The following is a 25,229-nucleotide window of genomic DNA, read 5'->3' on the forward strand; positions in this document are numbered from 1 at the left end:
GGTTCGGGGGATAAAAAGAATTGGAGGACAAAACTCTTACATGGTCATTTGAGTTTCTGTGACATCTTTTTTTTTAAAATAAGTTCCAATTCATTCAAATGCTTTCCCTTCTTTCTCATGGATACAAAGGATCATTCATTCACTTCATATACGTAACACCGATCTACGAGTATCTACTATGTTTCAGATGTTATGCTTATAGAGCAGCTAGGAGACCATTTTCCCCATTTCACTGTTAAATGAAATTAAAAAGGCCCAAGTTATCTAAAAACCACTAAATACAGCATGCTGAAAACATCTGGAGGTGTTCTGGTAAATCACATTATTACCCTAAATATGAAAAACAGAACTTTATTTTAACTTCAAACCAGGTGGCACCAAAATTGTCTGGTGATTTTCATTTTGGCTTGTGCTAGACCAAAAATCCTAAGCTGCTTAATAGAGAACAGGACTGGGCTAGACCCAGAAAGAGGATTGAGAGCCCAGGGAAAGGCTTAAGGTCAGACTGAGACAGTCCCAACTTAGACACTCAATTCTGGAGACAGAGGAGGAGGTGGTCCAGCATGGATTGATTACAAAACCAGTCTTCGTCAAGATTCTCTGGTAACAAGGAAGAAAAACTTTCTTAATTAGCTAAAGCAAAAAAAGAAAATTTACTGGAAGGACATAGAGTGTCTCATGGAATCCCAGGGCCAGAAATGCATCTGGGTCTCATGAGAGACTTGAACCAGAAAATGGAAGTCGGGAATCGAGTTACTGTCTATATCTAGAAGCTCCACATAGTCACTCATTTCTGCTTCTCTCTGTATATTTGCTCCTAAAAATCTGCACCCAAATCCAGTGGGGGAGAGCACGGAGGTGCCCCACACCAAGCAATTCTCTGAGACACCAGCTGGGTGTCCCACCATTCAGCTCAGTTCTGACACTGTCTACCCAAAGAGAGCATTCAGATTCCATAGTTGAGGGTTCAGTCCCACGAGACTACCCTCCATTTCAGATGCCAGTCACAAGTCTAGGTTGTGACCTGTGCTTCTGACCTACCGGCTACAGACTGGAGGCTCCCACGATCCCCTCTTTACGTTCAATTAATTTGTTAGAGCAGCTCACAGAATTCAGGAAACCCGTTTGCTCACTAGATGACTGGTTTATTACAAAGGATATTAAAGGATACAAATCAACAGTTAGATGAAGAGATACATAGGTCCCAAACAAAGGAACCTCTGTCCTCATGGAGTTTGGATAGGATATGGTAGCACATGGAAGCCTTCTGTTTCTCCAACCTGGAAGCTCTCTAAACCCAGTCCTTTGGGGGGTTTTATGGAGGCTTCACTACATAGGTATAATTGATCAATTGACTAGAAATCAGGTAGGACTGAAAGTTCCAACCCTCTGATCACATGGTTGGGTCCCCTGGCAATCAGCCCCCACCCCTTTCCCTCTCTCCCCTCCTTTTGCTTCTCTCTCTCTCTCTCTCTCTCTCTCTCTCTCTCTCTCTCTCTCTCTCTCTCTCTCTCCAGATCACATGCTTTCTATTTATGTGTGACTAGGGTAGAGAATGGCCACACCAGCTTTCATGATTCAAATCTAGCTAGCCAGGGAATCAGAGTCTCTGGTTCCAATTCTAAATCCTTGAAGAATAATAACATGAATATTAATCAGCTCCAGCCAGAGGGGTGTAATCACATAATAAATGCAAACATGGAAGCTGGGCCTACTCTTTAGAAGGTCATGAGTAATTCATAGAAGAGCATGCTGGCCGTGCAGACATACCATGAGAAGTGGAGATCATTTTCTATTTTCCTCACTAAGTCCTTTCTCTATTTCCCTTCCACATTCTTTCACCTTCCCTCACCCCCACCACCATCTAATTCCATATGAACAGGACCCTATGTGGGTGCTAGAACCATGGATGGTGGGCCCTATAGGAAACCATCCAGCTTTTCTAGGGTGATGCCATCCCATCATGGTGTCCCCTCAGCTGCTGAGTGTCTGAGGCAGGACGCATGAGGGACATATGCTGAGTAATCTTCAGGGACTATGTGTGACTGCAGTGTCCTTCTGGCTCAGGATTTTGCAAGAAAGGTGGGGGAAACATAGCCCACAAGAGACTTCCAAAACTGAAGTTTTTTTTTTGTAGAAGAGAGTTTCACCAGAAGGTATGTTTCATGTCACAAATGCAAATGTCTGTTGGGTGTTGGTAGTGTCTTAGCAGCTGGGTTGACGAAGTTGTTCCTATGGCTGAACAGGGACATTTTTGGGTACTCATGATTCCCTGTTTAGCAACCAAGTTGGAAGTCTCAGAGGTTTAGATACGGCTGATAATTTTATAGATCTTTCCTTGGGGGTCAAAGAAGGTGAAAGCTGGGCAGCAGGGCATACACCAAAAGTTCGGTTTTCAGTTCTCTGTCCCACTGTCTGCAGACAGAAGCTATGTTGTCCCTCTCAAGCCAGCAAGTGCTCTTCCCCTGCTCAAACTGGGACATGCCAGCATCGAAAATCCAGAACCAGTGAGAGCAAGGTTCAGGCGAACTGAGTCCCAGAGCCTGTCCCCTCATTGCCAAACTATGTGCCCACGGGAAAGAAATTTCTTCTACTGTGTCTCATTTTCTTCATCTGTAAAATAGGATAACAGCATCCGTCCTCTCCCTGACTGACCAGGCTGATGTACCAAGGAAGGGAGAGAGCGAATGTCAAATTTCACATACTCTTTTCTCAAACTGCCTTTTCTGTTCGATCCTTCTCATTCAGTCATCGATGGGCCCACACAGATCCTGGTGCGAGATGTCTCCGACACTGTGGCCTTCGTGGAGTGGACCCCGCCTCGAGCCAAAGTTGATTTCATTCTCTTGAAATATGGCTTGGTGGGCGGGGAAGGCGGGAAGACCACCTTCCGGCTGCAGCCTCCCCTAAGCCAATACTCAGTCCAGGCCCTGCGGCCCGGCTCCCGTTACAAGGTGTGGGCCAGCGCTGTCCGTGGGACCAACGAGAGCAAGGCCACAACCACTCAGTTCACAACAGGTGAGGCTGTGGTGGGGCGGAGGGGAACAAGGAAGGAGAGGGGTGAGCCTGCTGGGGGTAGGGATTACTGGGGGAGTGAGAGGACGTGTGCTGGAGGGTCCATGTTACCACAGATATGGCAAAAAGGGAGCGAGAGGTTTCGGGGCCTCTGCTCCCAGCCAGACCTGTAACTGGATACAAGCCTCTTCCCCATGGTCTCAGGTTTCTCATTTGTAAAATGAGAACTCTGTCCTGAAGACATTTACGTATCCACATTACTAGCCCAAGGGGCAGTTTGGGGAGAGTTAAGGAAAGGCACAGCTGCCTCGAGACAATATGGCTATTTGCTGGATACCAATAATTCTATAAATCTATTATGTCTTCCCTGCCATGATGGCTCCCATTGGATGTGTGGGAAGCCCCACTTGCCTGATGGGAAGTAGACCTTCACTGGAGATTCTGTGCCTCACTCTGCCATGTGGCAATACTAGAGAAAGCCAATGGGGGGCCTGCCTCCCACAGACACCAGGCTGAAGTAAGCCCGTGTCAGTGCCGCCTACCATGCCCACCCACCTGCTTCCCAAGGCTGTCGGTCTGTTAAAAGCTTCCCCGACAGTCGGGAAAGGCCAGACCTCACGGTGACCTACTCCCTGATTGTCATGGAGCCCATCAGGCTGGCCATCTAGTAGGCAGATAGGACAGGCACCATCCAAAGACAGACTTCCTGGCACCCTCGCAGGGCCTGTGATCACGTATGTAACCCAGATTCTCAGTCTGGGCCCCTCTGCCCTCGGGAGGTCACATGTCAAGGAATGTCTCTGCTAACACTCAGCTGAACGATCAAAGGAAACTGCTCGTATCCGTAAGACCTAAGAAGCAGCGTCTTCGGACAGGGTGTAGTAGAAGGGAAATCATTAATTTAAGCATCCCACCTGGGTTTGTGGCCGAGGGACTTCAGGGAGGTTCAGTAAACAGCACCCCACCCCTCTTCTCTACCTGTGTTTAAAATCGATTGATAAGGAAAGCAGAGTAAGACAGACGGGGCCAAATTAGCCCCTAGGTGAAAGCAGGCAGCTTAGTGTTAGAGCCAGATGGGCTTGCAAACTGACAGCCCCTGTGGACCTGGCAAGTCCCCCATGGGGTAGACGTAGTGGAGGGGCCAATCAAGTTCAGACTTACAGCACAGAGGAACCACCAGAGGCCTGACCCCTGGGGGCAGTGGATCCGACACGAGAGGGGAGCAGCAGGGCCGGGCCCAGGTCCTGCCCCAAAGCTCACCGTTGAGTAAGTCCTTCCTCCCCAGTGTAAGAAAGACAGAGGCCAGGAGTCTTATCAGGGGGCTCCCTCCACACAGAAGGAAACGTCGGGAGGAGAAAAAGCTTCCCTGCTAAAGGCAGCACGTGTAGACATGACAAAATGCAGAAGACAGGGTCTGATTCTGAAAGAGACCCTCTTAGGGTTTCTCTTCAGCCCCCGGGCTGGACTGCACCCACCGGACGCAGTGGTTAGATTTGTTACTGAACACATCTTGGCAGCCCAGTGACCGAGTGCACACCTTTAAAATAAAGGAACAAAATGCTGCCCTTTTCTCTTCCCTTCTTTTCCCTCATTTCACCAAAACTGCTCAGGGCCTGGCATGAGGGGTCACCTCACACTGTGTCCCTTCACAGTGAATTCAAGGTCAGCCTTTCCTCCCCCAGCCCTCCAGTGCCCCCACAACACTGCCCGCCCAGACTGTGGGGGACTCCTGGGGGCCGCAAGTCCTGCATTCTTTTAAAATTTAAAATAGCATTGATTTGAAAAGTGGTTTCTTTGTGCTTTGCTCAGATAAGGAGTTTGAACAGGCAGAAGAGGGGATGAGGGGACGAGAGCTCTTGAGCAGCAGGATGAAAAGCCAATGCCTGATGTTTAGGTTGACAAGATGGAGGCAGGGTTGGCTGGTGGCCCAGGAAAATTCCAATCAAGACAATTACATTCTGCCTCCTGGAAGCTCCCCTGGAGTTTCGGTTCATTGCTACGCGATTCTGTATTTTGGGCTGCCTGGCAGATTGGCAGCTGTGAGGTGGCTGCCTTCTCAATGTGGCCTCAGCCTGCACCTCCAACTTGCTCCCCTCTGCTCAAGGGGTAAGGGGGTGGGAGGTGGGGAGATGTGAACAGCTTTGCAGACAATCCGGCAAGGCCCCGGGGTCGGCAGGTGCCGGTTGAATGATGAGAGTGCCTGGCCCCTCGCGGTAGGACCCTCCGTCATGTTAGTCATTTCAGAACTCCGCTTAAATTCAAATTAGCCAAAGTGCTTTTCCAGGTGATGGCTTCAACACCAGGAGCGCACTAATCGCACAGGCAATTAAAACAGAGATTTACTTCCTGCGTGGTGAGCAGGATGTCTGCCTGGGTCTTAGAGCTGTTTGGAAAGAAGAGAACACTGACAGAAGCACACCGAGTGAGGCCAGCGGCGAGACAGAAGCCAGGCTCCAGACCCTCCCTGCCCCTCTTCGCTCTGGTTTCAGTTTCAGGAATGCCTGAGACTGTCCCCATTGGAGGCCCTCTGTCTGAGCACATCCTTCCAGCCACCAGGGTGTTCAGCCAACCAGAGGCTGCTGCTTTAACCTGAATGCCCCAGACCCCTCCTGAACGCTGTTATGGAGTTGAATTGTGTCCCCTAAAAAGATGTGAAAGTCCTATCTTCAGTCCCTGTGTGTATGTGACCTTATTTCAAAACAAGGTCTCTGCAGAAGCTCAGATTAAGAAGAGGTCATTAGGATGGGCCTTAATCCAACAGGACTGTGTCCTCATCAAAAGGGGAAATGTGGACCCAGAGATGGAGACGCACACAGGAAGAACACCGTGTGAAAACGAGGAGAGGGATTGGGGAACTTCTTCTACAAGCCAAGTAATGCCAACGATTGCCAGCAAACCACCAGAGAGAGGCAGGCATGGAACAGAAGCTCCCTCACAGCCCCCCAAAAGAAGCGACCCTTCCAATGCCTTGATCTCAGACTTCTACTGCATGACACAATACATTGCTGTGGTTTAAGCCACCCAGTCTCTGGTACCTTGTCATGGCAGCCCTAGGAAACTAGGACAAAGGCCCAAGTCACAGCAGTTGGGGCACCGTCCTGCCCGGCAGTGACTGGACTCTGGACTCTTACAAGTCCCACCCGGATGGCACCTGTCACCCCAGCTGAGACTAGCTGCCCTCGGGCGAAATGGTTTGTTTCCCTGACCCACTGGCCCCAAGCGTCCTCAGGGCCCCACAGCTGAAGTATTGAACAAGACTTTTCTAATGGCTTTAAGAAAGAAACTGACAATAGTTATTGAGTCACTTCACATGTCCTTACTAAACACCTACTAGGTGCCAAGCACTGTCCTAGGCCCTGAGGCTACACAATAAACAAGACAGATAAGATCCCAGTTCATAGGAGTGCCATTCCAGTGGAGGAAGCCGGACAAGCAAGAAGAAAAACACACAGGGTCATGGCAATCAGGAGTGCTGTGCCGAGAAGTGAAATGGATGATGTAGAAGGAGCCGTTCAGATATGTTTCTCTGAGGAGGGGAAGTTTTAACCATGACCTAAGCCATGGGAGGATCCAAGAAGAGCATTCCAGGCAAAAGTAGCAGCCAGTGCAAAGGCCCTGAGGTGGGAATAAGCTTGATGTATTTTAGGAGTCAGGAAAAAAAGGCAATACAGCTGGGACACAGTGAGTCGGGGTAGAAGTGTTCCAGCACGACGTGTGAGAAGCAGACGCGACTTACCTGATTGGTCATACAGAGCCTGCGGCCACTGCAGGAGTTTGTAGCAGGAAGCAAGAGGCACGTTTTCAGCAGAACTGCTGGCTCTATGTAATGGTTTAGAGACGAGATGTGGCTATTTCCAGAGTCCACAGCCCCAGGCTGGACCAGCTGTCCGCTGTCTTTGCCTTGCCCCAGGCTTGCTGGCATGTCACAAGGGTGCCCTTCAGCTGCCCCTCCCAGAAGGCAGGTTTCAAGGCCCAGGGGAACAAGCCATTTCATTCCACTCTAGTCCTAAAACCCTCCCCTCCCAGGACTCATTCCCAGGATTGACCTCTTCTGGGGTCATTGACATTAGAAGTATCTGGTCCCTTCAGAGAAAACACGGCCCGCTATTCACAGGACACGGGCCTTAAGACCAAAACAACCAGAAAACAAAAACCATAGTTTCCAAGGTCTGGGATTTTTAGTTGTGAAGAGCAGTAAGTCGGTACAAGACTCCACCTGAACCCTCACCCTAACTTGTATTCACTCCAGTTCCATTCAGGCCCCACACCCCAAGCTGGGTCCAGTCCCTTATCCCAGCCACTCTGCCTGCATGAGATTTAGGGGTGTGCAGTCCAGGGCCGTCCTCCCACATGCCTCTCAAGCTCCCCCCTGCATCCAACTACCAGAGAAATAGCACACGCAGCCTGCCAAGAACGCACAGTGTCTGGATTCTAAAGCCACACCAAGTAAGGAAACATTTCCCAGAAAAAGAAGCTGCAGAGACATAACTTTGCTAAAAGATTCACCCAATTTACATCACTGAGCAGAGCCCTTCTCACGCAGAAACAGCTACGTACAGACGAGTCACATCATTCTCATCTTCCCCAAGCACAGTTGGTGGACACTTGCCTGGCGCTTGCAGATTAAAAATGTCTATTAGAGGGTTTCTCAGAACAAAGGGCTGGTCTGCTCCAAAGTTCAATCCAAGTCTCAAAGACAAGACCTATTTAGAACCTTTTAAGTGGCCGTTTTTCATGATCGCACTTCGTTACCTGCAAGTTGTGTGTGTTGTTTGTACCAAAATAAGCCTGAGGACATGACCAGTCCTGGGAGAGAGAACCAGCCCCCCAGGATTGTGGGAGAGAACGCCGTGATGGTGGTCTCTTCATTGCATTGGAATTACTGGAATCCCAGAGAGCAAGCATTGGGAGTGACATGTTTTTGGAACTCAGGAAGCGCTTCGGAGGCAGCAGGAAGTCCGCCCAGGGCTGGGGACCTATTTTTACACAAGGCATCATGCCATGCACTTCGCATGGATTGTCCAATCTGTACAGTAAGCTGAAATGTCGGTATGACTAGCCCATTTTACAGGTGTGGCCATCAAGGCCCAGTGAGGTGAAAAGACTTGCCCATTGTCCCTTTACAATAAGCGGCAGAACTGGGGCTCAAAACTGACACCTGACTCCAAAGTGCACGTTCTTTCCACTACATCACATCCTCTCTATACATAATTTTCTAACAGTGTCGATGCTGGTAAATCCAGGGGAGAACAGCTTATACTTCAAAATTTGGCCATCAACAGTCTTTTTGCTTGGTGGTCAAATCTGATATTACTTTAGTCCATTCTAATCCCTTGGACACCATCTCTGATTTTCTCCTACTGAGCTTTTCCTTGCTGAGTTGCAAGCTTAGAATGCTAACTGGCTCATATTTAATTTCTAGAACACCCCTGGAACTTCTGAACGGACAAGGGACATACGTAAAGTGTGTTGATATCTAACTCCCAAGTCAAACTCTCCGAACGGCCCACGAGTCTGTCGTGGCCAACCTGGCAGACCAAAAGCTGCGGGGCAGCCCTGGGGTCATTCGCACGTGAGGCAGAGGGTCAGGAGGTGCGGGCAGAGTTCAGGAGGCATGACAAATGCACGTTACCCCATGTGACGCTGGTGATGTCTGACTCTTTTTAGAGATTGACGCTCCCAAGAACCTGCGGGTGGGTTCCCGCACCTCATCCAGCCTCGACCTCGAGTGGGACAACAGTGAAGCAGAAGCACAGGACTATAAGGTCGTGTACAGCACCCTGGCGGGCGAGCAGTACCACGAGCTGCTGGTCCCCAAGAGTTTCGGTCCTACCACCAGAGCCACCCTCAGCGGTGAGTGAGCCCTGGCGCCCGAGGCCACGCCCTCACCGCTCTCTCCGCAGCCCACCCACCCCACATCCAACCAGAGCCAAATGCCATCGATTTCATCTCTCAGGTACCATCCGTCCATCTACGTCTCCTGCTCTGTACCATCGGCTGGTCTAAGCTACCTCTTGCCTTAAGTTTCTGATTATGCCATCCCGATATGCCCACATTTCACAGCTGCCGTTGCTCGTGGGAGAAATCCCAACCCTCAGCACAGCCCACAGGGTCCTGCCTGGGGTCCCTGAAATCTTCCCCTGTATCCCCTCCGGGCCACGTCCCCTGGGGCTTCCTGTCTCTTTCAGTTCCTCAAACACCCTGCCCTCCTGCCGCAGGGCTGGCACACCTTATTCCCACTGCCCGAAGGCTCTCCCACCACCCTCTTCGTCTAGTTGTGTCTGCTTCCCTCTCTGCTCTTGGTTGACTTGTCACTACTTGGGGAGCCTGCCTGGCTCCCAGGGCCTGTCAGATCATGTGTCCCCTTAGCTCCCTGGTTCCCACTCACCTCCCAGCACTCCTCCAGTTAGCACTGCACACTTGTGGTGTGATGATTCAGTTGTCCATCTCCACCCTCAGCCTCGAGCTCCGTGAAAGCTGGACCATCGTTGGTGTTGCTCGTCATCGGCCCCCCCAGTGTCTAGCACTTAGTAGGTTCTAGATAAAGCAACGAGTGGACAGATGAATGATGGACGAATGAATGAATGAAACTGCAAGCGTTCACTCTGACTGGGGCAGAGACGACAAGTGGTCAGTGATAAGCTGAGAGCCTGCTCAGACCTTATACATCCGATAAAGAGTGGGAGTGGGAATCAGTGAGAGACTTTAAAGAGGGTGATGTAATGACTGGATTTGTGCAGCGCTGCTGTGAAGGGGTGGGAGGAGGGGAAGGCCAGAGGCACAGATCGGTCAGGAGGCTGTGCTGGGGTCACAGGGAGCGACGTGGCCACACGTCCCCGTGATGCTGGGCTGCGGAGCATTCCCTGTCCCCAGCCAGTGTTCTGCCTGGGCTGCAGACACACCCATCCAGGAAGACCTGCCTGTGGGACTTCTCTGAAAGGTAGATGACTGGTTTTCCAATGAAGGAGCCTGTGCAGAGCCGCCATGCACCAGGGGCTGCCAAGGTGCTCGCAGATGGACACTCTGTATAGCTGTGTCTTGGCTTCCTACAAAAGCATCTGCCATCTTCGCAGACAAGGGACACACAGCAAAAGCTGTGTACAGTAAACAAGGGCAGTAAAATCAAAGCTGTTTTCCTCCTGAACTGAAATCCCAGGCCGCCTTGCCAAATGAGGCCAGTTAAAGTAAATATAATAAATGCTTTTTCCAGACAGATGCACTCCTGAAAACACAGCAAGGAGATGGAAAGATATGCTGACCAAGCAGGTTAATGGGGGTGAATTAGACAAAGCAGGAACAGACCAGCTGGCAGAAGGGCCTTTACGGAGAGCTGGAGACATTCACAAAAATTAAGCTAAACAAAAAAAAAAACTGAAATGATGCAGGAGGGAACTGATTCTGAGTGCAGCCCATCCCTGCCTGGAGCCTCAGGCTGATTTGGCAATTAGCAACTTACAGGGATACTGGCTAGCTGTTCAGATGATGGAGGCACCATACAATCATGAAAGATAAAGGGAGGAACCCAGTCACATCCTACTCATTGTCACCCACTACCAGAGGACAAAAGATTCTACCCTCAGTGATCATCTGTGTAATTCCAGGCACTTCCCCATTTTATGGATGAGGAAACTGAGGTTCAGGGAGCTTGGAAACTTGCTCAAGTTCACAAAGCTAGAGAGGGGCATGGCTGTGACTGGAATGCAGTTCTGAGTCCTAGTCAGAAGCTTCCCATGCCGTGGCCGCTCCTAATACAGGAGTACAATGAAAGGGACCGTCAGAACTTAAATGCTGCAGGCTTGTGAGGAAAGGAAAAATTATGACTGAGGAGTGGGCTCAGATAGGTCGATTTTTGTGGCTAGAGTTGAGCTGATGAAATTAAACTATAAATATCTATTACTCATAATTATCCCAGGGAGCTCACTGCTGGGGAAACTTATAAAAGCAAATACCTTTATGTGATTTAAGCAGGGATTATAGGCGTGTAAGGAAATCAAGTATGTCTGGACTTGCTGACATGCAAATTACAAGGACTGTTGGCTCTCTTGCTGTGGCGTCTGGGGAAGAGAAGGAAAGACCGTGAAGAAAGAAAGGCAAAATGATAGAAGTTTGACCCCAGCTCTAAACAGTTGTGTTTTCTCCCTCACTCCCCACCTTGGATGCTGAAGGGGAGAGATTGTCAGTCTCCAAGGCCTTTTTATTTTTTTGGTCTGGTTCCAAACAAGTTGTTTTTTTGCATTTAGAACCCAAGACCCTGGGAAGGGGACTCCAGACTCACCTGCAGCTATTCCTTCCTGTCCAGAAAGAGTGGGAAGGACCAGAAACTGCAGTTCTCCCCAGCCCCACCCCCATCCCCTAGTAAGAAATCATGGGGGCTCCTAACAGGAGGTCCCCTCTCTCGCCCCAGTTTTATTTGAATGCTTTGCTCTGAGGAACATATTAAGAGCCAGGACTTTAGACTCTGTATCCAGGCCCAGCCACTTCCACTGTGATTTGTACCAATAGACTTTACCTTTCTAAGCCTCTGTTTCATCATCTGTAAAATGGGAATAATATCACTTACCTCATAGTGTCATGACGAGGTTTGAATGAGAGCTGAGAGCGTATTTTTAATGAGTTTAAGACAGCACTTGTAACAGCAAACTACTCCATGTGTAGCTAATGATGGTGATGAAGGAGGCGGACGAGATCAGTGAGCTGATGGATGGTCTAGGACGACCTCCTGTAATTGATGCGGTTCAGTGCAGAACCTTGCTTCTCAAAGTGGGGTGTGGGGACCAGCAGCAAGGTATCACCCCGAAAGAAGTTAGAGCCCTCTCCCCCCAGACCTACCAAATCAGACCCCTTGTTTTAGAAGACCCCAGTCCTCTGTGTGTGTATTAGTGGGCGAGAAGTCCTCCTTAGAGCATGGCTTCCAAAGTGACCCACTGGGGTTTGAGACCCCCTTCATAGGAGTGCGTCCCTGGGCAAATTCCTTCAACTTCCTGGCCTAAGGGACATCATGTCTACCTCGTAGGGTTGTTGTGAGATCGTATCATCAATCTCTCTATCTCTCTATCTATCTAAGCACTTAGGATGGAGACTGGTACATAGTTACATTCAGTAGCCGTTTGACCTTTGATTGTTTCTAACCCCCACGAAGCTCAGACCTGGATCCGTGGCCACCGGGCCTTTCCCTGGTATAAGTTCACACCCCTTTATTCTCACCACTGACTTCAAACCCTTAAAGTCCTCCGGCATCTGCATTTGTTCTTCCCTGCAGACGCTCTTGTCCCTGCTGCCCACATTCACCCCCTTGCTGTGGACCCCAGGCCTCCCTGACTCTCCAGGTCCCTGAGTCAGGCAGAGGGTGGCAGCATGCACCCCCTCCCCCCCGACCTCCCCTTCACAGACCTCACCCTTTGTATCACCGAGGCCAGGCTGGAACACAACATACAAAACATTTCTTTTTCATTTTTCTCTCTAGCAAACTCCCTCTGGAGCATGAGTTTGTTTCTGAACAACAGACTCGGTGTCTGCAATGGTGTGTTTTTTCTCTGCTCTGGTGGGCCCTTAATGATACGTCTGTTTTCAGGCTCAGCCTCTCCGCCCAGATGATGTCTGCTTGGCCTGTGTGCCATACCTGGCATCCCAAAGGGGTCTCCAAATATTATATACTTCGCAGGCTCATCAAGGGGCCTCCAGGTCCAAACTGGCAGCACTCACCAGGGACTCGGGCCACCACTGTTTTCTGGGTAGCAATACAAAGCCATAAACCATACAGAAAATTCCTAAGGAGGGAGGGAGAGAGAGAGAGAAAGAGAGAAGAAAGGAAGGGAGGGAGGAAGGGAGGAAGGAGATTCTCATTCTTTGACTGGAATCTGGTCAAAAAACACTACCTGGGACAAGTGTAAACTCTAAACCTGCTCTGGCCTCTGCCTGAGGCGACTCCTCTCACCTGGTGTTGAAAGGCCTGTGGCTGCAGTGTTTTGTCGGGGTCTATATACTCTTGTCTGGTCCTCCCTCATGAACAGGAGCCCACACGGGAGGACCCTGTGCCAGGAAGAAGGCAAAAGGAGCTGGTCCATATGTCCTGTGAGCACAGGGCTCTAACCCAGCCCTCCAGGGCCCGTCCATCATATCCATCGCCCACCCCACGGGCACCTACCTGCATCCCTCCTGATGGCACTGGCCAGCCAGCTGCCTCTGCATGGTGACTACCTGGCTCTCCAGTCAATGGGATGCTAGTCAGAAAAAACATCCACGGCGCTCGAAGACTCCCCAAGATATCAGAGTGTAATGTAGGAGGCAAGAAAACAAAGACCTACAGCCCGCCACACCCCGCCCCGCCCCAAGGCTGCCATCTACAAGCATCCCCAGTCTGGTGTGCCAGTCGCCACCTTCAAGGCCTCTGGTTGCTGGGGACATATTCTCCTGGGGGCTCAAGTGGGGATCTAGTGGTGAGAAGGTGGTCTCCTCTAAGTGCAAAGGTGGGAGATGTGCTTGTCCACAGGAGGCTTTTCCATGAAGAAATCCGAGCCTCCTGGAGGAGTCCAGCTGGCAAATCAGCGCTGACCAATGCACTCAATGTTGACTTCACCCTGTCTGCACCCTCTGACGGGCCAGGGCGCGAACACCAAACCAAGTGCCAGACCTTAACGCCCCACAGGCCCTTCTGGGGAGAAGGAGTCGGGCAGCGGGCCCGGGGCCAGACCAGACTGCTCAGCCTCCTCTGGGCGAAGTCACAGTGACCCCCAGTGGTCACTTTGGGAAGGCAACGTCTGAACAAGGCGCCACCGGAGGGTGGAGCGTGGGCTGCAGAGACCCAAGCAGAAGAGAGAAAGGGCAGAGGCCCCCACGCTCCTCCTTCTCCAGAGCTCGCACCTAAGGGTGTCTGTCCCCATATGTCTGTTAAAGGGCTGGGCCAAGGGAACCCGGAGAAGAGCCAGGTGGGAATTTCCAGAGACAGACATTCCTGTAGAACAGGGGTTGAAAAGCCATGTTTCTCATTAACGACCCTGGCAACAAGGGAGTTGCATCTAAGAGTTCCTTCGTATTATTATTATGTCTTTTAAAATACAGACGTGTGGGGCCAGTCCCTGAACATCATCTGCACTCAAAAGGCAGGGAGATGACCTCCAAAACCTGACTCATTCAGGGAACCCTGGAGAAGCGTCTGTCATTACCCCAGGAGATGAGAATGGAGACCCTAGGAGCTTAGCCCTCCATTATATTAAAAAGTGGATTGTTGCCCATCTGGTGTGATTTCAGGGGCTTCCAGAAGATCCCCTGTCTCCAAATAGCTCCCCATCTATGAAACCTCTGGTACCTAAATTCCACCTCTGGTACCGAAATTTCCCCATGAGGGGTCCTACCTTAGGTTCCTGGTTTTCATTAATTATTTGACCAGACCTGTCTCTGCATGTGTTATTCCCTCCGCCTGCCATGCCCTTTCCGCACCCAAACGTGCCCTGATCCTTCAAAACCCAGTCTTCCCAACACCCCCCAACACCCTCACCCTGGCCATGCTGCTTTTCGGCATCATTTTTGTTTTCACTATGCGACTTACTGAATTAAAATATAAAAAAACATCAAATCCCTTCCCCCAAAGACCTAAGGGTCTAGTGAGGACACCAACATGAAAACTAACAATAACAATATAATAACATAATTGTTCTAAAAACTGAGAGATTGACTGCAAACTCTTTGGGAACAAGGTCCTCGGTGGGCCCCTCCCTTTGAAAGCAGATGTCCTTCAGATGCATTAGAGCCCACCAAATCCCTCACCCTAGTTTGGTAAACTTGAGCTTCACAGAACTTGACAGATGAGCCCAGAGCTTTAATGATGAAAAGGGTCCATATTTCTACATGTTCACCTGAACCCAACCAAGCCTGCAGGACCCAGGTGTCTTACTCTGGATTTTGCTGGCAAGAGACAGCCATCTCCATTTCTGGGGCGTCCTCCTCCCCACTACTTCCCAGCTAACAGCAGGAAACGTGAAGGCTCCGTCTCCTAAACAGAGGACGTGAGTCCTTCTGCCTTGATTACCCATGGTCCTTGCAGTGCCGGTGAGAATGTACTAGTTCCTATTGCCTCTAGCCCTAACTCATCTCTTCCTGCTCACCACGCCCCATCCTGACCACCAGAGAATTCCACAGCTCCTTCCCTCTACCTTTCCTAATCTAGGCTAGCTTCCAAGGTTCAACTCAAGTCCCTTTTCTAGAAAGCCTTCTCTAGCTCCTTCAGTTCATGCTGGTCTCACACCTCCTCCCACCAAAATGATTTTCTTAGCAGCTCTTGGTGTAATGCTGAATCAATCTCCAGTTCCAATTTGCTTACTCCACTCCCCTCATCTAGCCTGTAAGACTCTTAGGGACACCGACCATGACGTGACGTGTCAGAAAGAACAAAGGACCTGGGCTCCAAACCGTTTTATTGTATATGAGCTTTGTGACCTTGGTCATGGAATGGACCTCTGTGTGCCTGTGTTTTCTCATCAGGGTGCCCTCCCAGCGGAGCTGCAGAGGAACTCAATGGCATGACATGTAGACTCTCTAAGAAACTGTAGTTAATAATATTACTCTTGGCCATCAGACCCTCACAAATTCTCCTTTGATTTGTATCCCTCCTTCCTTCCCTGCCTTTCTTCTTCATTACTTTCCACATTACCTATTGCATGCATGTCGGTTCTTGGCATAGTATAGGCGCTCAATAAATAATTAATTTCCTCCTTGAGTTCAGATTTTTTTTATCACATGGAGGGCAAGGTCCATGTCCACTCAGCTCATCCTGGTGTCCCCAGGACACAGCCTTGTGCCTGGCACAAAGGAGCCTGTCAGTAACGTCTGCTGAGTGAGTGCACTGTGTGCTTCGGGCGCTCAGAAGAGAATGGGTGTGCAGTGAAGGAGATGAGCACAGCGTCACCCTGCCAGCTGAACAAGAGGGTCTGTAAGGGATGGAGACTGGTGGTTTCCAACGGGATGTGTTTTCTGAGCCATTGCTAAGAAAGGGATTAGAACCATTTCTATTCTCCCACTTGCAGGAGTTGGATGGAAAGATAAAGGGAGCACTGAGAGAGAGAGAGAGAGAGAGAAAGAGAGAGAGCAATGGGAACTCCAAACGTGGGAAATCCCATGGAGTCCTACGAGTGCTGATAGGTCAGTGCCCTGGATATGCTTCAGACACACATTTTCTTCTCCAGCAGAATGTATTTTACCTGCTGGCAAAGAGCAACAATTCACTTGTAGCACAGGAAGAAAGCTGCTGAAGAATCAAAGGGAAGCAGCAGGCAGGAGCTAATGGAGCAAGTCCCCCTCCCCGACTCCCCAGACAGAAGGCCTGGGAAGGGGGCTCTTTAAATTCTGCACCGGTTCTTCTGGAAGGAGATGCCTCCATTTTCAATTGCTGAACATATCATTTAAGATTCATCAATAAGAATCTCGGCGAAAACACTACATGTTAGATCTGCTTGGCAACATATAATTTCTGTCTTACTCCCTTTGATCTGTCCCCGCTTCATCTACGTCGGAGAATTTCTACTTCATTATCGGCAATTGAAGGTCTCAATCAGCTGCCTGGGAAAAGTAGTTTATGTTCCACAGGTAATCTAATTTCTCCAACCAAGGATGTACCTAGGACTCGCCAAACATACTGACAAAGATAAATGTGTATTTTGAACAGATCTGGGGCCATTGCAATCACCCCATCAATCTGGCAACGGGTACTCGGCCCAGCCAGGGGCCAGCTCCTGACTGACAGCTGAACTCCCTGAATCACTGGTTTTATTGGAGCCAACAGGCTAAGCCTCAGCAAAGCGACAACAGGTGTGCCGAGGCCCAGCCTGTATCTGCCTCAGGGAACACACTACAGAAGGACACAAAATCCTGCAATAGTTCTCTAGCGAGGTTGTGATGATATTGGCTCCTATCGCGATGAGCCAGGCGCTGTACTTCACACTTTGGTTCATTGAATCCTCGCAATGACCCTCTGAGGTAGATACAATTATTCTTCCCCTGCTGCAGCAATGGACGCTCAAGGAAGTTAAGAAATCACAGTTAAACGGGTAAAACGTGGCAGAGCCTGAATATTCATATCAGTATGGCAGGTCTCAAAGTCTGTCAGCCTTCAAAGTCTACCGCCACTGGTGTTGGCACTTTGAAGGAAGAAAGAACTAAGGGTTAGGAAATGGGTGGAGCTGATTTGAGAAAGAGAAAAAGAGGGCTGATTCTAATGCATTCCTGCAAGGGAGCCTGGTCAGTAAGGCCTGCTAGGTCCTGCCATCCTCAAGCCTGAGGGGATTGATTGCATAGGCTGTGTGTAAGCCATACTGGGAAGGGGGTCTAGAACCCTTGGGCTACCCTGCAGCACTCCATTAAACCAAGACGTTTGTGAAGGAAAGGTTGCTCCGTGCATTTTCTCTCAAGATTATTCCTGATACCTTGGGGATCTTGTGGCAGTCACAGCTATTCTGAGGAGAGGTTGAAATGGGGGGCAGGGCATTTCAGTCCTCCTCAAAGCCCTGAACCCTGAGGCCAGAAGCCTGAGTCATCAACAGCTGCTCGCAGACTTACTCTTTGCCTTAGTTTTTTTAATAAAAAGGTGATGCACTGGTTTGAATAGTGCCCACCCCTTCCCCCCAAATTCATGTCCACCTGGAACCTGTGAAGGTGACCTTATTTGGAAGTAGGGTCTTTACAGATGAAATCAAATTAAGATGAGGTCATAATGAGTTAGGATGGGCCCTAAATCCAATGTAACCAGTGCCTTTATAAGAAGAGAAGATAGAGACACACGTGTTATGGACTAAACGTGTCCCGCCAAAATTCATATTTTATAATCCTCAAACGTCAGGAGATGGGACCTTTGGGGAGTGATTAGGTCATGAGGGTGGAGCCCTCACGAATGGAATGAGTGTCCTTACAAAAGAAGCTCCACAGAGCTCCCTCGTTCTTTCTGCCATGTGAGAACACAGTGAGAAGACTGCCCTCTATGAACCAGGAAGTGGGGTCTCATTTGACGTCCCCTCTGCTGGTGCACTGATCTGGGACTTCTCCATCTCCAGAACTGTGAGAAATAAATGTTTGCTGTTTCAGCCCCCCAGTCTACGGTAGTTGTTAGAGCAGCCTGAGCCGACAAAGACACCCTGGGACAACAGAGGCAGAGACCGGGTGACTCAGCCACAAGCCAAGGAACACCAAGAACTGCCGAGATCCACCACAGCTAGGAAGAGGCTGGGAAGGATTCCCCCTTAGAGACTTCGGAAAGAGCGTGGCCCTGCCAACACCTTGATTTGGGCTCTCTAGACCCCAGAACTGAGAGAGAACACATTTCTGTTGTTTGAAGCCACCCAGTTTGTGGTCATTTGTCACAGCAGTCCCAGGAAACCAATGCAGATGAGAAAAGACTCCTCATCCTCACAAGGTTGTGGTGAGGGTCAAACACGCAGGTGTTTTGAAAAAAAACAAATGTTCTGTCAGCGCAGAAGAGCGTGATCATCAGCTACGGCTCTAGCAGCCCACACAGGGCCTCACAGAGAGCCTGCTAGAAGGCCTCAGACTGGCTCTCAGGGCCCCCGGGGGTGATGGTTTGCTCTTGCTGCATTTTGCTACAATCCCAGTCCTAACCAAGGAGGGTAAGTGTGATACTAGTTTGATGCTACCATAATGGCCCCCAAAGAGCCCACATTCTAGTCCCTGGCTCCTGTGACTATGTCATCTTACATGATTGAAAGGAATGTGTGGATGTGATTAAGTTAAGGCTCTTGAGATGGGGAGAGTAGCCTGGACGATCCAGGTGGGCCCAATGTCATCACAAGGTTCCCTACAAGAGGGGTGCAGGGAGATCAGAGTCAGAGGAGAAGGTGTGATGATGCAAGCAGAGGTCAGAGGGAAAAACAGATTTGAAAATACTATGCTGCTGGCCCTGAAGATGGATTACGGGGCCACAGCCAAGGGATGTAGGTGCCTCTAGAACCTGGAAAAGACAAAGAAATGGATTCTTCCCTGAGCCTCCAGAAGGAAGGCAGACCTACGCAACCATCTTAGACTTCAGACCTCCTAAACTGTAAAATTCTGAGCTACTTGCTTGTGGTGCTTTCTTACAGTAGCATTGGGAAATCAATACACCAGTCAAACCAGTTAGTCTGTAAATGAATGTGGGAGAGTGTAGAGATGCCCCCAGATAATTCCAGATGTTCTGGAAGGCTCCCAGGGATCCTTTGTTTTAAACCTGCAAAGGATTTCCCCAGAAAGGATTACACCCTTTAATTGGACCATTTTTGCATATTTCTCCATATTCCCAGAGTTCCCCAGAGGTCATCCTAAAATTGGAGCCCTATCTGCAGCCTGAATTACCAATCTTGGTAGGAAGCCCATCGCAACAGGGCTTCTGTGTGTCCCTGCGTGAAAGGCCTGACAGCCCTGTGCTCAGAGAGAAAGCCTACCCACTGTCCCTCTCTAGAAAGGAACCCAGGAGTCCCACATGGCCTCCGTCACTATGTACAAAAGGTGCAGCTTGGTCTCCATGTACAACATGCAAGACATGCTTTAAAGGCCTACATCCACATGGTCCCTCTTGATTATACTCTCCGCAGTTCACAAATGAAGCAAGAAATCCCTTCACCAGTTATAGCCAACCTGAGACCCTAAGTACCACGGGGTGACCTTCCACAGGAGGGCATACTTCTGAAGGTCGCTGACCAGGGCAGCCTTACTGCCTTCCCAAGGAGACCAACAGGAAAAAGGGAGCTCTGCCCTGACCAGCTCATCCTACTGACTTGGTGTGGATTTCCTAAGTGGTGAAATTGGGATTTCCTAATAGGTAGAACTAGGGGAGATGCAGGAAGGAGTAAATACAAGATCTGAACAGCAATCTAAGATCGTTTGCTTCCCTTCTGTCAGTCTCCCCCCCCCCCCCCAACACACAGAATAATGTTTGTTTCCGCATCTGTTGATAGATCTGGTACCTGGTACTGAGTATGGAGTTGGAATATCCGCCGTCATGAACTCACAGCAAAGCGTGCCAGCCACCATGAATGCCAGGACTGGTGAGTAGAGGACTGGTGCGGAAAAAGACCAGGATCCCCTATAAGCCCAAGGAGCCATGGAGGCTGGCCTGGCAAGGACTGGTCAGAAGGCAGTGCCCCCCAGTGAGCAGGTCCCTGGGCAACAGCTATCAGCCTAGGAGCAACAGGCAGCTGCAGCTTTTTGGTTCCCTGTGCCAAACCCCTGACACCTGACTTGCAGGATAGAGTCCTACCCTGTTCTTCGTACATCTGTGCAGGGGCCCCTGTGGTCTGAGGGGCTGTCCAGAGCTGTGCAGAGCAGAGGTAGAAAAATCCCAAATAAGTTGCCATCATAGTGGGTCATATTTCTATCTAGCCCACCCCACAGCAGGCAGGATGTGGCAATCCTCACTGGGTACCACAGAAGCCCGTAGAAAGGCACGAGGTGAAGTTCTAGACTTGGAAACAACCCACGAAATCTAAGAGCAATGGAGTTTGAGGCCCTTTCTGCTCTAGATCCAGCAGTTTTACTTCCAAGCCCCAGGTAAATTTCAAAATTGGTACAAGCCCGAGGTTGGGCTGGAGATTTTGGACCAACCCCTTCTCTAAGGCTCAGCCAAGGCTAGAGAGCCTCTCTAAAGAACCACATGGACATGGGTCCCCAGGAGTCTTCAGATCTAGTTGCCTGCCTACCCAAGGCCAGGTCAGTCAAAATGGCCTCAGGAACAGGAGTAGCTACTGTTGCCAAGAATGGCATAGCCCTAATTGCTGGTGGCTCCTGTTTTGCCCTGCTTGGCTTCCTGAGAAAGGCTGGGAGACAATGAATTTGCAGAGCTTGAAAACCGGCAGCCTGCTTTGTCCCAGAGGTGGATGTATTCCAGTGGCCTTGGAGCTAATCACGCCTCTCTGCAGATTGTCCATCTGTTTGCCAAGGCCCTGGCCATCTTTCAGAGGGAAGGTGCTTAACACACGTGAGCTAAGTGTCAGCAATGACAAGCTAATCCTCATGTCAGCGGGCCTGCTGATAGCTTAGAAATCCACAGGGGGTCCAAGTCCCACAAATACTGGCCCTCCTGTGGAACCTGTGTCAGACAGACTGCTTATGTTGATCCACAGAACTTGACAGTCCCCGAGACCTTATGGTGACAGCCTCCTCAGAGACCTCCATCTCCCTCATCTGGACTAAGGCCAGCGGCCCCATCGACCACTACCGAATTACCTTCACCCCTTCCTCCGGGATCGCCTCGGAAGTCACCGTGCCCAAGGACAGGACCTCGTACACCCTGACAGACCTGGAGCCCGGAGCAGAGTACATCATTTCAATCACCGCTGAGAGGGGCCGGCAGCAGAGCTTGGAGTCCACTGTGGATGCCTTCACAGGTACCAGGGCAGCCGTCCAGCTGGAGTCAGGGATCACGGGATCTTAGTGTGAGGAGGTCATCCAGGCAACCCACTCTTCCAATGGCTCCTTTCATTTAGAGAAAGAAGAGATAGAGGAGAAACTAATAAATCATCAAGTGGGGATGGTTAGGAGTAAAGGGGAGAGGTGAGCGAGGAGAGCAAAGGTGTGTCTGGTTTGGTCTAGCCCAGACAGAGAGGCTGCTCCCGTCCATCTTTCTCTGCCCGCACTAAATCAGTGGGTCCTGAGAGAATCCATGGGGTCGTGTTAAATGCCTTCCAGAATAGAGCTTTGAAATCCTGGATCAGTCTTACAAATAACTCAGAGAGGTAATGCTGGTTTTACCCTCCCAAGGGTATTCATTTTTCAGTCTCTGACTTGGAGAAAGGAGAGTGGACAGGACTGAAGAGTGAGCAGGTAGAACCTCTGGGTCAGAGGGTGGGAGTGTGGTCCTCATTAGCAAGGAAAGCTGATCCCTTCAGACAGATGGCTCTGTGAGCCCGGCAGCCCCACCACCTCACGTGTGTTTCAGAACCTTCCATCTCCTCTGCTTCGCAGGCTTCCGCCCCATCTCGCATTTGCACTTTTCTCACGTGACCTCCTCCAGCGTGAACATCACCTGGAGTGACCCATCCCCTCCGGCAGACAGACTCATTCTGAACTACAGCCCCCGGGATGAAGAGGAAGAGATGATGCAGGTTTCCTTGGATGCCACCAAGAGGCATGCTGTCCTGATGGGCCTGCAGCCAGCCACCGAGTATATCGTGAATTTGGTGGCAGTTCACGGCACAGTGACCTCTGAGCCCATCGTGGGCTCCATCACTACAGGTGAGGCTGGAGAACTGGACAGCAGGTAGTGAAGGGGGATCCCACAGTAGCCTTTGACAAATCAATGAATATACAAAGCAAAACACCCAAGGAGTTGGAGACTGCCTCATTTGGCTAACGGGCAGTCTACGAGCTGTTCTGAAAAAGCCACCTCTTCCAGGGCTGCATCTGATGGGAAACTCCCATGTAGAAGGGAGGGTAGACCCAATGTCTTGAGGAGGCCAAGCCTTAAGTGCATTGGTCCAGAGATCCTTCTACTACCAGCCTAGGAGAAAATCCTGGAAAGAGCTAGTATCTAAGAAAAAACCCTTGTACAGCAGGAGATATTTGTTCCTATTCTGGAGAACCATCTCTCGACTACTCAACAAGGTCACTAATGCAGATTATGCTTCCTCAAAATCGGATGGGGCTGGCATTCAACCAAGTAGGGCTCCTGTACTCAGAGGGTGAGGTTGATTTGCATGTTGTTTGGAAAACACGAGCACTCAGAGATGGATTGGATCATTCTCATCTCATCATCCCCAAATACAATCCCAAATATGAGTGCGCATGTGGGCAAGGGTATCTGTTTGGGTAGTTTGCTGCATACTGTCAAGAACTCCCATATTTGACAGGTAGATTAAACACTCACCTGTCTTGGATCCTGTGATACTCCAGCAGTCAAAAAACTAAAGTACATAGTAAAAGTGAAATACAGTTTGGGAAAGTGAATTTGCTCTGGACTTGTGCTCTGAAATCCCTCTCTCGTCAATAGGCAGTTTCTCCAAATTAAACCAAAGATGGATGCTAAAAATATAAGAGACAGAGACAGAGCTTGGTTTGTCCGGGAGAAGCTGGGTTTGCCCCAGGTAAAATGGCCATGTTACTCCCAGTTCAAACAAAACATACAAACTTAAAGGAAAGTTCCCAGTGGAGCTTCAGCAATAGTCGCTGCACAGGCACAGACCTTGCCAGCTTGACTTCCTGTTATTCACATATTCTCCGGGAACGTGGCTTGGGCCACATCTATGAGGCAGCAGGTGACACTTCAGCCTGACCACGGTTTTCAGGATGCCCCAGTCCCCAGGAAGGTCTTATCTGCCTCTGGGACACCATTAGCTCTGGGTCCACATAAAACCAGGGACAGGAATTCCTTTTTCACACTGTGCTTTCTGTCTTTTTCCCACCACCACTTGGGTCTTTGTAGGAATTGATCCCCCGAAAGACATCACAATTAGCAACGTGACCAAGGACTCGCTTGTGGTCTCCTGGAGCCCCCCTGTCGCATCTTTTGATTACTACCGCGTATCATATCGGCCAACACAAGGTAATGAAGTGACTCGATTTCTCACCGATGAATGGGACTTGGAGCTGAGGGAAGGTTGTTCTGGGAGAACTAGCATATCCCAGAGGATATCACCCCCGGCTTGCATTTTTCCTCCTCTCTGTGGCAAGTTCCATCAGAATGAGAGAGGGTAGATAAGGAGCGGCCAAGGGACCCTCACCAACTCCTCTTGCAAAAGACTAGATTATATTCACCCAGAAAGCAGGTCTCTCTCCAGCAGAGCTCACTGGTCACTATTATCCAGGCAGTGCAGTGAGGAACAAAGAGCCCTCAAAGAATCTACCAAGAGCCAGGGTCACGTGCACGTCCCTGAGACAGTGAAGTCTAAGATTAGGACCCAGGGGCATGCCAACAGACCAGCAGGACCAGATGCAGGCTTGGAGGGAACCACGGTGACGATGGCCCTATTTCTGCCACTCCAGCCGGGTTATGAGTCGGAGGAAGTTGGCTCGGACCTCACCTGCATCCTGTCAGTTCTTACTGCTGCGTGTGGCATTGCTAACAAAGTGGGAGGCACCCTCACTTCCAGGGAGGCAGTGGGGATAGTTTTGCAGGCTCCTGTGTCTCTGGCCTGTGAGACCACTCTTTGCAGCCGTGCCCTCTGTACTGCCTTAGAAAAAACCAGCTTGTTAGAGAACCACCTAATACGTAGTTCTTTTTACTTTGCTCCAAGAAGCCTGTGAAATGAGGGGGTGGAACCAGCATACAAGGCCCTTTCAGACTCCAACATTCCCCATCCAGGAAGCTTCTCTTCCCTCCCCACTGAGAGCTCAGAGGCTTGAGCCCATGACCAAGCACTGCCAGAAGCTCCTCTGTAGACAGTACCACGAGCTGCCTTGATGAGAGCTTCACTGACCCTTAACCGTGGCTTCTGCTCCTCCTTAGTGGGACGGCTGGACAGCTCAGTGGTGCCCAACACTGTGACAGAATTCACCATCACCAAGCTGTACCCAGCTACCGAATATGAAATCAGCCTCAACAGCGTGCGGGGCAGGGAGGAGAGTGAGCGTATCTGCACTCTGGTGCACACAGGTAGGCGAGTCTCCCTGTCATGGGCCAGGTCAGGACCCGGGCTGAGGACCTACCACACACAGAAGAGGCAAAGATTGAAGGTGTTCCACTCAAGACAGAGGACGCTGGTTCTGGGTTGACGGGCTCCATTCCTGGGTGCTCTTCTGACTCACTGCGTCAGGCAAAGTAGTTGGTACCTTCTCTGCCCGCTGATAGTCCTCTCTACTCCTAGGAGTTTAGTCACCCTCTAAGAGTCTCCCTAGATGAGATCAGGAATTTTCGTGGCACTTCCAATATGAAAAAAAGACTTTCAAAGATCCACGATGGAAGGGAATTTCAGAACAGATGTCTGAATCATCCCATATAATGTTTTAAAAGACTCAGAGAAGGGAATTTCACCTCGGGGAAGGAAAGGTTGGCTATTCCAGTAACAACCTTTGGGGTCATAAAACCTCCCATCAAATATGTTCACAAATCACCGAGTAGCTGCATTTGCTCTTGCTTTATGCTGCAGGGAGGAAGAAGGGGGTGGCCTTCCTCTGGAAAATGAGCCCCTTGGATGGGCCTGAGGACAACTCCTGCAGCAGTTCTACTGCTCCTCCCTCTCTGGCCCCTCTGCCAGCCCGCCATGCAGCACTAGGTCAGATTCACTGTAGAAGTCACTAGAGTAGAC

General features: G+C 50.2%; 1 protein-coding gene across 8 annotated transcripts in view; it reads left to right on the plus strand.

Moving 5' to 3' along the window:
* Window positions 1-25,229, plus strand: part of TNR (tenascin R) — a 417,504-nt gene that overhangs the window by 315,370 nt on the left and 76,905 nt on the right. For all 8 annotated transcript variants that reach the window (XR_013991784.1, XR_013991785.1, XR_013991786.1 and 5 more), the window contains 7 exons: window positions 2,749-3,018; window positions 8,683-8,868; window positions 19,947-20,036; window positions 21,111-21,374; window positions 21,952-22,221; window positions 23,408-23,527; window positions 24,431-24,577. Coding sequence is in view for 3 of the 8 variants with exons in the window: in XM_081026706.1 (XP_080882832.1) it covers window positions 2,749-3,018; window positions 8,683-8,868; window positions 19,947-20,036; window positions 21,111-21,374; window positions 21,952-22,221; window positions 23,408-23,527; window positions 24,431-24,577 (1,347 nt within the window). In the remaining 5 variants the exon portion in view is untranslated. The remainder of the gene's footprint in view (window positions 1-2,748; window positions 3,019-8,682; window positions 8,869-19,946; window positions 20,037-21,110; window positions 21,375-21,951; window positions 22,222-23,407; window positions 23,528-24,430; window positions 24,578-25,229) is intronic.

The sequence above is a fragment of the Rhinolophus hipposideros genome, assembly GCF_964194185.1.
Source record: "Rhinolophus hipposideros genome assembly, chromosome: 19".
NCBI classification, from domain to species: Eukaryota; Metazoa; Chordata; class Mammalia; order Chiroptera; family Rhinolophidae; genus Rhinolophus; species Rhinolophus hipposideros.